This window comes from Notolepis coatsorum, assembly GCF_963971535.1.
Source record: "Notolepis coatsorum genome assembly, chromosome: 1".
In the NCBI taxonomy this organism is placed as follows: domain Eukaryota; kingdom Metazoa; phylum Chordata; class Actinopteri; order Aulopiformes; family Paralepididae; genus Notolepis; species Notolepis coatsorum.
The window spans coordinates 231812951-231828055 of record NC_140165.1 but is presented as its reverse complement, the minus strand read 5'-3'; the positions used below and the strand labels follow the sequence as shown (position 1 = coordinate 231828055).

Below are 15105 nucleotides of genomic sequence, written 5' to 3'. Positions count from 1 at the left end.
CCATAAATTTAGTTTTATTTAGATTTAAAGATCATTTATTTATATCAAACCAGAGTTTGTATTTATTCATTTCTATTGTTAAGACCGAAGCTGCTGGATGTCCTCCCCTGTACAGAACATGTTAGTATCACCAGCAAATAGTACACACTTCAATACATTTGACAGAGCACAAATCATTAATATATAGATTAAACAGTTTGGGTCCCAGAACCGAGCCTTGAGGGACGAGAAGGTAGAGCCTAGAGCCATATGAAATCCGCGTTCACGGAATCGCGGACGGAATCGCGGAATTAACCAATAAAAATGGAATCAACTGCAAAACGTGGAATATTGCAGAATTTGGCCTAATCTGGACTGAAATTTCGTTTTTGGGTGGAACGTTTGGTGCACACGCGACCGGGGAGGCGGGGACTCTACAGCGTGTTACACACAACACAGCCGCGGTGCTCAAGAGTCTGGCTGCTTCAGTGTTAACATCGTCAAGAAGCTAAACAATTCCACAATAAGCCCTCAATTCAGAGCAGAACAGTATCCTAATGACTTTTATGCCTCCGGTGATAAGGTGTTTTGCTAATTCTGTCAACGTTCCGTGGACTGGACCCGCAAAAACACTTGCGACACTATTGTGATTAAATAGCTATAACGTTAGGACGTTTAGCGTCTAGCTAAATCTAGTGCACCCATCCATTTCATTATACACTGCCCTTTATAAACTAAATACACTTAAATAGCTATGTAACGTTATAGGACTATCTATGGAAATGATAGCTTCTAGAAGTTCTAGCTAAATCTGGTGTACCCATATTTGTTTAATGCAAACGATTGTCATTATACACTGCCCTTTATAATCTAAATAAACTTAAATAGCTATGAAACGTTACAGTACATAGGACTATAGATGGAAATGATAGCTTCTTGCTAAATCTAGTGCACCCATCCATTTGTTTAATGCAAACGATTGCCATTATACACTGTCCTTTATAAACGAAATAAACTAAACTAAAGGTGCCTAAATTATGCATTACTAAATTTCATCACAATATAATAGATATAGCTAGGTTACTGACATTGTCATTGTGATAATGTCAGTAATAGCTAGCTGTATCTATTGTTTATACTTGAAATATGTATTTTTATTTTGTCACAATATTAATTGAAAAATATTGTGTAAAATTGAACTGTATTTCTGAGTTGCAGCTCTACTAGAGCCATATGAAATCCGTTTTATTATTTTCCAAATTCCATTTTATTTTTTCCCAAATTCCGTTTTTTCCGTTTTAATATTTCAGAATTCTGTATTTTGCTTTGTACGCTCATTTTACCATCAGAAATAGTGTCTAATAAGTGGGAATGAATAAATGTCCACAATTTAATAAGATATAACAGTCCATTTAATAGGGCTGTCTTAAATACTTCGAAGCTTCGTTCGATGGGCATGGGATTCAAATATGAAAAAAAAAAAAATTATAAAAAAAAAAAAAAATTATATATATTTTTGCAAAATCAACTCTGCCTCTCTTTGTTAACTACAACAAGCAATGCTGTTTGTTATTTAAGATGAGGTCGGACTCGGCACTGACAGATGTGTTCATTGTGCTGCTTTTATAAAGCCTCAAATGAAGGCTTACAATATTTCATTAAAGCAAAGTGTTTTGTTTGTCTAAGATTTAAAAAGGTTTAAACTTTACAGCACTGACAAAGTTGAACAAAGTGCTGTACAAATCCCATAACATAAAAAAAAAGTTAAAAAAAAAAAAAAATATTTAGTTGATTCCATTTTTATTGCTCAATTCCGCGATTCCGTCCGCGATTCCGTGATCGCGGATTCCATATGGCTCTACGAGAAGGCCTATCGGGAGGAGGTTGGTGCCAGGACAACAGCCTGCTCCTGAACATTGGTAAAACCAAGGAGCTGATCGTGGATTTTAGGAGAACACAGCAGGGGACACACACACACCACTGAGGATAAACAGGGCTACCGTGGACAGGGTGAGCAGCTCCTTCAAGTACCTGGGGGTCCACATCTCATAGGTTCTGACATGGACAACACACATAGACTCAGTCGTAAAGAAGGCGAAGCAGCGCCTCTACCACCTGAGACAGTTAAGGAAGTTCAGAGTATCGGGGAAGATACTCCAGTCCTTCTACTCCGGAGCTGTAGAGAGCATCTTGACTGGAAACATCACTGCCTGGTATGGAAACAGCACAGCACAGGAAAAGAAGGCCCTACAGGGAGTGGTACACTCAGCTGAGCGTACTACGGGTATTGCACTACCACCCCTGCAGGTCTTATATAACAAGAGGTGCAAATCCAGAGCCTGCAGAATAATTAAAGACCCTCACCACCCCAACAACAGCAACTAGGACAGAGAGACTTCAGCTCAGCTTCTTCCCCCAGGCCATCACAGTCTTGAACACTGAACTCTCCACACACAAGCACACACACAAGTTACAACACACACACTGTATACGCTCACACACTAGCAGTCACTTTAACATGAACAAACAGACACACACACATGCTGCACACGCTCACACGTATGGTCACTTTACACAATGAAAGGTCACTTAAAAAAAAACGGGAGTGGTTCTTGTATAGTAAACAGATGGATAGCAAGCTAGCATAAGGACACATAGTATAACTATAGATTGTATAGTATAGCATTGTATAGTAGTGTACATAAGACCCAGTCCAGTACCTCATCCGTAGCTAACAGTGTATTGCACTATCACAGGACCTAGCATGTCTTACCATGCTTTTGTAAAACTCATGTACATATACCTGATATGTCTTTACTCTTATTACTTGTATTATTGCACAAATGTCGCATTCTCATCCTATTGGATTCTTATTGTATTATGCGCAGCACAATCGTTGCGGGCAAGACGCCCCGCATTTCACTGTATACTTGTATGCCGTGACAAATAAAACTCTTGCCTTCTTGACTTGACTCCACACATTATTTTCATACATCTATATTTGCAATTTCAAAGTTGTACAATTTGTTCTGTTTTTTATGTAGCTTTCAAGCCAATCTGACACAACCCCTCTGAAGCCATATTTGACCATTTTCCAAGGATTTTGTGATCTATTGTGTCAAAGGCTTTCTTTAAGTCTACAAAGACTCCCGTGTACAACTTTGTATCTATGTTTGTTATTATTTCTTCAGTTAATTCAATCAATGCCATTGAGGGCGATCTGTTGGCTCTAAAACCGTATTGGTTCTCAGTTAGTAAGTTATTATTTTCTACAAAGTGATCCAACCTGTCCACAAATAATTTCTCCAGTACTTTTGAGAACTGTGAGAGCAAGGAAATTGGTCTGTAGTTTGTGAAGTGTTGTTTATACCAGCAGCAGTTTTACCTCCATCTACATCTACTAGTAACCTAGCAAGTAGCAAGCACTGCTGTCAAACTTCTCAGCCAATGCCATGGGCTGTTTGCCTCGGAGTATCTTTGCAAAACTGTGGTGCTGCAGCCTCAATTGGGAAACACTGGGGTAAATAAACATTATAAAACTAACATTTTAATTGACAAATAGCCTGCGTCAAATCACTGTGATAATGATCTAATTTGCTTAAACGTGGTCCCCAAACTACGGCCCGCCTCCACATTTGGCCCGGCCCCCTAGAGCCCCGGAGCTTAAAAAAATAAAGATGGCAGCATCCCCATTGTCCGTGCTGAATGTTTGTTAGTGTTTGATATTTTTAGTTGGTTTTTAGTACTTTTAAACATCCATTTTTAGTAAGTAGTAGTTTTCACTTTTTTAGTGTCCTGAAAGGCGCCTTATAAATAAAATGCATTATTATTATTATTATCATCCAGGAGGGAAAAGATCTCTGCCTGTCCTGGCCAGGAAACACTTTGAAACTGTGATCTCCTCTGGCAGTAGTTGGATATTGTAATGTGTGGCGAGGGGTTGCAGCAATTCCACTGAGAGAAACTGGTCTGAGGCTGGATAACATGCCTGTATGCCTCTCATAAGTTGTTCTCCAACTCATGAGAACCTGCTCTCAAGCTCTTGCAACAGTCTGTCTCAGCTGATCTCCTGAGCTGAGGTCTGAGCTTGTGCCACAAGTAGAGCTGCCGCGATTACCGCATTACCGCGGTATCGCTGTTACATCACGGCCACCGCAGAGTAGGCTGAATACCGCGTCACCGCTGTTTTTTATAATAATAATAATAAATTACCCTCCTCTCGTTGGGCTTGCGGCTCTGCAGATATACCCTACTCATCTATCGAGGTTCCAAGCGACCCTATTGGGTACCAGAAAAGTCACATGAAACATTGCAGACCACTGATTGGTCAGAAGAGAGACGCGTCACACGTTGTAGCGTCATGCAGTGTGTTACCACCAATCGGCAAGCGCGTATTAGGTTTTTACTTCCTGAATGTCAGATCATCACAACACGGCTAATAACGTTAGCTTTAACTCTGCGCCGGAGTGGACTACATCGCTCCTAAGGAGTACTAAACGAGACATAATGATTTTACTGTCTGCAACGAATGTTATAATAAAAGCCCTTCGTTCTATACACTTGTCTGATTGAAAACTTTATTAACAGACCGCAGAATGGGACAACTCAGCACGCTCTGAGCAAAGAAAGGAACTGAGATATGAATAGAGTATTGCTTGCCTTGCTATTGTCCGGTAAATACGCTGATGTTATTGAACGTATAACTATATAATGTTAATGCCACAAAACGAATGCCTTTATTATAAAGTAGTAACTTTATAGTAATAATAATAAGAAAGGGTTGGGGGGGTTAGGGGTAAGGCCTAACAAAATTAATAGTTGGTTTCAGGTTGGTTGTCAGTTTGGCCATGGGTAGGTAGGGAATTTATTTTATTTTATTTTTTTATTTTATTCTTTCCCACGGCGACTATGGATAGGGATTTCTTTATATAATTAAAATGTTCACAACAACATGGATGCATGTACTCTGCCAGCATGTTTAATATCCATAATACTAAATGTTTGACTAAGATTTCTATGAAACTTTATTCCAAAAAAAGAAAAAGAAAAATCGGATTTTTTTTTTTTTTATATAATTTTTTTTAAAACCCCATAAAATATATTGGGTCGCACCTAAATCGGCAGGGTCGGTCGGCAACCTGAAACCAACTATTAATTTTGTTAGGCCTAACCACCCCTGCCCGCGACACCGAGTGAACGGCGCACGACCAGAGGGGAACTTCGAATCCGTGTTTCACTTTCAATAACTAATGCGTGCTTGCCGAATCCCAAACAATATTCATGCTGCAAAGTCATCCTCTAAAAATAGACATTTAGACTAGAGGCAGGCTATATGCTATAAAGAGTAGACTACTACTAAAAAAAAATGCATTCAAACTTTTTTTTTTTTTTTTTTTGTGCATGCGGTAATAACCGCGGCGGTAGGAAATATTTTGCAAATTTGTGCGGTAAGGAAATAATCAATACCGTGGCAGCTCTAGCCACAAGATGACTCAACTACATACTCGTCCATCCTTTTCTGCTTCCTCCTTTGGCTGCCTAGTATGTTCCTCAATCCCAAGGCCATTACATATGGCCTTTGTCCTGTCATACATGTCCACTGCCATCTCTGAGGTGCGATAACCTTTGAGTGTGTCCTGCACTGTGCTTTTAAATAGTACAGAGCTAGAGCTAGGTGGTCTGTAGGTACTGTATTTTTATTTCATAACATGTTATTTATTTCATTAATAGTGTTATTATTTATTTCCTGACTTTTTTTTCTGTGAAGATCCCGGAAAGGGTTATTAATATTTGGTTATGTGTGGCTTTTTGGAAAACAATAAATGTTTACGTTTAGGCACCCCTGTGATCGTCACACTTTTTCTGTTACAAACTGACGCCGGCCCCCACCAGAGAAGGGCAAAGTTATGTGGCCTTCACAGGAAAAAGTTGAACACTCCAACATTTTGGGAAATTAGCTTATTTGCCATCTACCCTGAAGTTAGACAAGAAGATACATACCTTTTTCTTCTCTGTGCATGCAGTAGAAGTAGGAAGACGTTGGGAGCTAGGCTAATGGAGGAACCTACTTCCAGTGACTGACGCTAAGCTAGGCTAACGGTGCGCGTCTTCCTACTCCTACTGCATGCACAGAGAAGAAAAAGGTATGTATCTTAACACTCCAACATTTTGGGAACCCTGGAGTTAGACAAGAAGATGCATACCTCAGCAGATGAAAAAAACGAACACAGATTTGAGGGTGAATAGAGTTAGGAGGTTTAGACAGATGATCGGTTTAATGCTTTCCCATTGTTTAAACTTTGTAAAACCCACACACGCATATGGAGGATGATTTACAGAGTTGATTTATATATATTTTTTTTTAAATTAAATGGAGTTATGAGGTTGTCCCGCCAGCAGCGATAAGCTAATTTCCCAAAATGTTGGAATTTTCCTTTAAAATGTGCATCATGATCGAATTGCAAGAACAAAAATCCCCACGATAGAATGACAGATGATATTTAATATTTTAATATGATCAATTATAGGTTATTTCCCTGCCCCAATACTGAGAACAGGCTAGCCACATCTTTCTCTTAAGCATAGTATGTAGTCATATCAGCCACCTCTTTCCCTGGGTGCATATAACAACCAAAACAGCACCATGTTTAATGCATTTCTCGAGGAGAGCACAGAAGTCGTGACATTTAGACAGGGGAGGTCAGGCAGATCCATGGCTTCAATGTGCCTGGTTTTTAGAGAGCTAAACCAGGCGTCTCCAGAGGGGGGAGAGCTCTGACTGAGATAAGTAAGGCTGGGTAATATAAATCAACAGTCTTTTATCTGTGTTGTTATCATATTGTGTTTTAAATGTGATGTTCCATGTATTTTCTATATTGCTCCCTTTTTTTTTTTTTTTTTTTAAAGTACATCCCATGTGTTGGATCCTAAGAGGAAACATTTTAGACAATTCAAATGTACTTGCTGTTTTTGACCCAAAGGTTTTGCCATTCAAATTGCTCATCTTTTCTTTTTCTTCCCACAAAACGGCAGAAATAATATGAGCTCCGTGAAATGCACATGCTATAGTGAAACAATCTTTAGTCATGGTTTGATAACCCAGAAAGATAATCCCAGTTCCAGATATCTACGTATTGATGGATACTACAGGTGTGCTGTAGGTGGCAGACAGCGGATATATCCCCAAATATCACCCATTCCACCTTGTGTGACCATGTCCCTAAATCGAGTCGTTGGGGTACTTGGGGAGTAGTTTATGAGAATAGCGACGCCATGAGGCCAGATGACTCAGAACTTCACAGGCCTCCTTGCTATGGTGAGGCAAATATATGTATAAAGTTTGGTGGTTTGATTGAAAACTTTATTAACAGATTGCAGAATGGGTACAAAAAATACAGTACCGCTCAATACACACAATTGTTAAGGGGATGCAGACCAGAGAAATACTTTCGTCTTGTTTACATCAGGGTCCCCCATTTTCAATTCATCATAACATACACGACATACAGGTAGACAGTACTGCTACATCTATACATTATGACATACCAGATTTACAAATACAGTACTGTTTGTGGGTATCTGATCAGGACATACTCATTTTAGTATTGAACGTTTCACCTGATGGTGATGCTAGAGGAAAGGTTTTGGGGACACATCAATGGGCTTCTTCCTCTAGTCTAGGGGTCATGAATGTGCACAGTGAATTTGAAAAAATTCAAACTAAAGGTATTTGAGATAGACTAATTCTAAGTTCAAACGAAAGCTATTCCAGGGGAAATGTCACGGGGTCACCCATACGAATGGGGCTCATCCTCTTGAACCACAAAATGTGAAATTAAGTAAATGAAAGCTAAATTGAGTTATGCATTTAGTTAACGGCTAGCCTCGTTTGGCGTGATGATCACCTAGCGGGTTGCACCTGACATCCCGCATTGGCAGGCTCCACTGCATCCTCATCCTAGGCTGGTAGTTACCATACACCGTTATGTGTTATTATTGTGTGTTACACGTGAGCTCGTCATCCCACTGGCACGGCTAACTTAGCTGATGTTAGCTTAACTTAAGGTTCGACTACGTGTTGGGTTTAATTGTATTCGTTTATACTTTTTATCTCAACGCGGTAGTCGTTGAGGGAGACCCTCGTTAATCCAATGGCGCCGAGTGTACACGGTATTTAAGCTTTACGAAACACATTTCATACTGGTTTCGCCACTATAGCCGGTTCGAGCAGCCTGGACTCACCTTGTCCCACGTTAGCCACTGGTGGACCGCCTCGTCCAACTGCGGGTCCCCGGTGGCACGGCGCCTCATGTCGGGGTTCAAGTCTCCGTTGACTACGTTGTCTCCCATTCTGACAACAAGTCAAAGCTACAGACAGACAGTACACTGACCGACCTGGGAAAACACTTCGCCTCACAAACCTTTCCACCTCTCGAAAGCATACAAGGCCATTATTATCTGTCGCTAACCGAATCTAGGTACCGTACCAGCACTAACTAGTACTACAGAACAAGTTAGCTCGCTCTCGCCGTCCGCATGGACGCAGTTCGACGCTCCGCTACTTCGCCCGCAGGAGTTTAATGTCTGCTCAAAGGAACCTCGGCTGCCGTTACATAACAAGAGAGGTGGTAACATGAACCATAGCAGCCAGCGAGACAAGCGGCGACTTGCTACACCGACCTAGCGTTAACCGTCGTTAATACATATAATTTAGCACCTATTAATATCGAATAAGTTACACGGGGCGAGCACGTTATACAAGATCACACACAAGATGACTGACACATTGCACTACAGAAGTTGCTATAGGGTGAGTCACGTTAAATACAATGAAACGCGTCGGTCGGCTCGGATTACTTCTGAAACAGCACTGCAAATAGAGACATTTATAATAATATGACACGTGAAACCCGCTTATCTCGTCACATAAACGACTAATAGCTTAATGGCGCGTACATGTTTATTGTGTGTAGCTAAATAACATGTAAACTAAAGTTTACAGATTAATTGAAAATGGGGGACCCTGATGGAAACAAGACAAACGTCTTTCTCAGGTCTGCATCCCCTTAACAATTGTATGTATTGAGCCGTACTGTATTGTACCCATTCTGCAATCTGTTAAATAAAGTTTTCATTCATTCAATTGAAAATGGGGGACCCTGATGTAATGTAAACAAGACTAAAGTCTTTCTCTGGTCTGCATCCCCTTAACAATTGTATGTATTGAGCTGTACTGTACCGTACTGTACCCATTCTGCAATCTGTTAATAAACGTTTCAATCAATCAATCAATCAATCAGCTTTCTGTGATATGTGAATCGTCCTACAACATTGCGGCATGCTGAACGCGAGACACAGTGCGTCTCGCGCTCCTCCGGTTGCGCTACCTGCACACATACTGTATGTTGGCCTGGTAATTATAAAATGGCTCTGGGGTTGCCTGCTGAATTATTATTACATAAAGCCAGAAACACTATGTAAACAGTCTATATAATGAGACAGAGCACTGCAGTAGTTCTGAATGTAAAATATGGCGGCAACAACGAAACTACTTGCCACCAAAACAATCATATTCAGAGACAATTATTAGTGATGAGATTTTATGATTTTAAAATGATAATTTACTGTGTAAGTAAGTAAGTAAAGTTTATTTATATAGCACTTTTCACAGAGACAACTCACAAAGTGCTTTACATACAGCAGAAATTAAATAAAATATAAAAATAAAAAGCAAGAACCATTCAAGAGATAAGAGACAGAACAAAAACACAATGCATCACAGAGAAACAAAACAAAAACAAAAGACATATTTTATACCTGGAGGAGACGCTCAAACATTACCCAAAGGCCTGTTTAAACAGTAATGTCTTTAGCTGATTTTTTAAAATGTCAACAGACGCTACAGCTCTTAGGCCACGAGGAAGGGCATTCCAGAGTCTATGCACTACAGATTGAAAGGCTCTGTCACTTTTGGTGATCAACCTGGTGTGCGGAATGATCAACAGATCCTGGTCAGCTGTCCTCAGGGTCCTGCTGCTGGGCATATATGGTTCCAGCAGGTCGGTTAAATATTCTGGTGCCTGGCCATGCAAAGCTCTAAAAGTGAGCACCAGGACCTTGAAATTAATTCTAAGATGTATAGGAAGCCAGTGCAAGGAGGCTAGAATTGAAGTGATGTGACACCTTCTGCTTGATCTGGTTAGCAGTCTTGCAGCAGTATTTTGGATGAACTGGAGGCGGTCTATGGATGATTTATTGAGGCAGGTGAGAACCGAATTGCAGTAGTCTAGACGAGAAGAAACGAATGGATGATCAATTCTAGGTCAGAATGGGAAACAATCGAATGAATGAATGAAAACTTTATTTAACAGATTGCAGAAAGGGTACAATACAGTACGGCTCAATACATACAATTGTTAAGGGGATGCAGACCTGAGAAAGACGTTTGTCTTGTTTCCATCAGGGTCCATCCATCAGGGACCTGAGCGTAGCAATATTCCTGAGATGGAAAAAACAGGTGCGGGTCACCGACTTGATATGAGTGTCGAGGTGCATGGCCTGATCAAAGTTTACCCCAAGGTTCCTGAGGTTGGGGGTCACATTAGTTTCTAGGGACCCAAGGCAACCAGCCACCCTAGATGCAACGTCATCAGAGGCCACGATGAGCACCTCGGTTTTGACCTCATCTAGCTGGAGGAAGTTGCTAGCTAACCAGGCCTTAATGGCCGACAGACACTCATTTAAAACAATACAATTTGAATTAAAATCATCAGGGCAATCAGGGTTAAAAGAGCAATACAGCTGGATATCATCCGCATAAAGGTAGTAGGAGATGCCTTTAAAAGTGTTAATAATGTGTCCTAATGGGAGCAAATACAGTGAAAATAAAATCGAACCAAGTACCGAGCCTTGGGGGACCCCACAGGAAAGGGTAACAGACTCAGACACATGGGGGCCTACTCCGACTGAGAAACATCTACCTGAGAGATAGGACTTAAACCACTCATGTGCACTCCCTGTGACACCCACCCAATCGCTGAGCCTATTTAGCAGAATGTTGTGATCCACAGTGTCAAATGCTAAAATGGAGCATCTACCAGAGTCGGCGGACATCATTAGATCATTGGATACTTTTAAAAGTGCAGTCTCCATGGAGTGTTGCTTACGAAAACCCGACTGGAATTTGTCAAGAATGTGGTGTTAATTTAAAATGGATATAAGCTGGTTGGCAACAATTTTTTCTAAAATCTTGGACATAAATGATAATTTGGAGATGGGCCGATAGTTACTTAGTAACATCTTGAGGTGAAATATTAACAAACTACTGCTGTGCAGATTTAAATAAAAACAGACAATTCTGTGTCAAATGTACGTGTTTATTTAGGCATGTCATGTGTCTTCATAGATTTATTACCTTTGAAAAATTAAAGCAGATCTGGTCAATTTGTTGTAGGTTTGAGTGTGCTGTGTATCTTTGCCTTGCATTGAATGTTTGGGGAGTGGCTTGTATAGTTAAGTGCTACCTTGGGCTGGAAGAAAGATTATGTGAACAGTTGACAACTTCTGTCAAACTACACCTCGAGTGAGAAATAGTTCATTTACTGATTATTTGAAAATAGCAACACATTGCCTCATGAAAACAAAACAAGTACCTGTGACACAGGAATATATTACACAATAATATTGCTCTATAGTCTATAGTCTGTTTATACTTCAGAACTATATTTTGACTAGGTCCCCAAAATGAATAGAAGTGAATGAGGTGCCTGACATCTGGGAGGACTGGTGGTGTTGACATCGGACAACAGGGACAGCAGTGGCCGCTAGCTTACTTGTAGAGATACTTAGATGGAGGTAAGGCTCCTCTCGGTAAGTTCTACCAAAGTGAAATATCCCCTTTATGTTTCATTTTGTAACAGATAGTTCATGTACTCACCGTTGAATTGTATATGAATCTCTAGGATGGCCCCCTCTATACCAGAGACAAATACAAATGTTGATATTTATTGTCAATAAATTGTTAGGTAAACTACTTACTTATATCTCCAGCCTTGTGTATTATTATACCAGCAACTATAGCACTCGATCTAGTGGATTCCTTTGAATGTCTATAGGTACAACTGCTTTCTCTTTTTATGCACCTTTGACATGGAATGAGCTGCAAAATATCATTACCTTAGAACAGTGTTCGTCATTCAGACTCGTGACTCGACTTGGACTTGAGCACTGATGACTCGGACTCAAGCATCGACTGCATTCGGACTCGGAAGGTGCAGACTCCAACTTGTTAATTGATAAATACTTTTTTTTTTTTTTTTTCGCAATAGGCCCTAATTATTTGGCATAAGATATTGATGGCTAGTTTTTTGGTTGGCTATTGTGTCACAAAGTAATAATAATAATAATAATAATAATAATAATAATAATAATAATAATAATAATAATAATAATAATAATAATAATAATAATAAACTTTATTTGTATAGCACAACAGAAAAAAGACAGGCATAAAATGAGCACATAAAGTGCAGACATAAAATCAGTTTTTCACATTAGGATCTAACATCCCAAGTAAATAAACTCCCTTTGGAATGGTGACCGCTGTGTCATTTATGTTTAATGTAGACCTCTTTTTGTATTTGTGTGTCAGCTCTTTGACTGCCAGAGTCAAATCAGGACGCTCAATGACAATGACACTATGTAACAACCCATCATCTACACTCACTGCACACACAGCCACATGTACACACTGAAACTTGAACTTGAGAGTGGAGTGGACTCAACCTTGATGACATGGACTTGGACTAGGGTAATGGGGATTCGACTCATGCTCTTCTTTGGTGACTCGGACTCGAACACTGGGGACTCAAGACTTGACTCGAGATTTGGTGACTTGACTACAACACTGCCTTAGAAGCAGCACTCCCTCCTTCGGATACGTTCAGACTGCAGGCAAAAGTGGCCCAAATCACTTTTTGCTCATGTGACTAGGATCTGTTTTTCATAACAGTGTGAACAGCACAAATCACATGGAATCTGATCTTTTCAATTCTGATTTGGGCCACTTTCATATGTGGTTTTAAATCAGACACAGGTCTGATTTGTTTTAATTAGCTGGCTTCCACAGCATTCTTATAAATTAAATCATAAACTGTGACTTCAGTGTCCTCCATCATTTTATTGTTCATTTGCGTATGCAGGGTCAGTTCAGGAGCGTGACCAGTTCACACTGGAATTTGATATTGGCCCGATTTAAAAAGTTATGTGAACAGCCAAACAACAAAATTGGATCTGAACAATAAATCAGAATTTAGCACTAAGGCTAGCAGTGTGAACATAGCCTTAAATGTATTTCACAAACTGCCCTGACTGTTGCTGTTTTACATAACATCGACTTGATGTGGACTGTTTTATGAATATCGCTGGTGTGGCTTGTATGCATCTCCTTGTGTAGCTTTATGTATGGAATGCATGCGTTTCTATCATGTGAAATAGATTTGATGTGGAACAGTTTTTTGCTGCCATCTTGACGACTCCTTGGAAGAAGAGATCTTGTCATCTCAATGGGACCCTCCGTGGCTCAAGGATACATCAAATGGAATCTAAACTGGTGTCAGAGAGCCGATTCCCGGAGTCCCCCCAATCCTATAGGCAGTCAACATGTAGCATCACCTGCGGGTGTTCAAAGGTAAAACGTGTACATATTGATTTCAATGGACAGTGGTGGAACTTAATTAAAAATAAAATACTTTGTTGACCGATTTAAGCATTCGGGTCCTTTGCCTGCTGTCAATCTATGTGCAAAGTTTCATCCAAATCGGATCAGAACTGTAGGAGTTGTGGTTGTGCGGTCACATCCAAATTTGAATCTAATCCACACAGGTGTGATTATTCCCGTGGCAACGCTTTGTGCACGAGTGTGTAACAAGACGTGGTCGGAAAAGGAGGTTGTTTTTCATAATCCTTGACATGTTGAGTATCAGGAGATACCCTGTTTCCCTCCAATGGTACTGACATCCTGTGAGTGTCAACGGCACCCCTCCACACCTTTTAAAAATTCCAAGAATAAAAAAAATAATAATAATACTCTAACCCTAACTAACCTTACTGTCATGCACTTGTCTTAAGGCGAGACACCCGGTGAATAGGCAAATATACTTTTTTTTGTTGATTTTGAGATTGTTATATTTTGCTTCCTAAACATGTCTTCTATGAAACTAGTGACAATAAAACATCAATAACACACATTTAGTTGTTTATTTTACTTCATTTTGCCTTATTGCATCCATAAATGTGCACATATTTTAATGGAGAAGTGCCTCATTTGCATATATAAACATAAAATTCAGAAACCTTGCAATATATTTTTTCTTAAACTGGGAAAGTTTCATAGTGATATCTATTCAAATATTTTTTGCCTATTAGGGGGTACTACACTGTACTACACTGTTTGTAGCCTGTGTGTATTTCTGTTCAGTTCAATAACATCATTATTATTATTCAGTTATCAGGCAGGTATTTAGGTTGTCTATTACTAATGGTTTGATTAGGTATTGTGTTTGTAAATATCTGCTTCAAAAAAAAGTATGGCATTTTACAATACAGCACTTTGAAGGTGTTTTCCCAAAAATGAGTTTTAAGAGTTTTTCCTCATACTCTGAGCCAGAAATCTCCACTTCAGTAGCACTCACATACACCAAACCTTCCAGTTCTATTCATATCTATGTTATGAAGGTATTTACAGAAGGGTTTGTTGATATCGCATCATACCCTGATTTATATCACATTTTATTCCTAAAAACATGGCGAAATATGGAATTTTACTATAAAAATGGACTGTGGAGTATTTTCTGATTTATGGAGTGATAAAAAGAGATATCCAAAATCCCCTCTGTAATAACCTTTGGCTCTAATATGTCAACAAAATGAAACTATAATTTTGAAAATGGCTTTATCCAATGTTCAGATTTCTGTTCTGGAATTATATGCAAATTAGTGCATATTTAAGTAGATCATGCCTCATTTGCATATTTAAACATACAATTTCAGAAAACTTGTAATACAAAAAAGTCTTGTCTTAATATAAGTAATCAACTGGGGAAGTTTCATTGTGATATCTATTAGTTA

The 15105-nt window shown here is 39.5% G+C and overlaps 1 protein-coding gene across 1 annotated transcript in view; it reads right to left on the bottom strand.

Annotated features, from left to right (window-relative positions):
* Positions 1-8524, bottom strand: part of pgm2l1 (phosphoglucomutase 2-like 1) — an 80390-nt gene extending 71866 nt beyond the window's left edge. The window contains exon 1 of the mRNA XM_084320465.1: positions 8221-8524. Within this exon, the coding sequence (XP_084176591.1) occupies positions 8221-8328 (108 nt within the window). The 5' untranslated portion in view covers positions 8329-8524. The remainder of the gene's footprint in view (positions 1-8220) is intronic.
* Positions 8525-15105: the final 6581 nt, after the last annotated feature.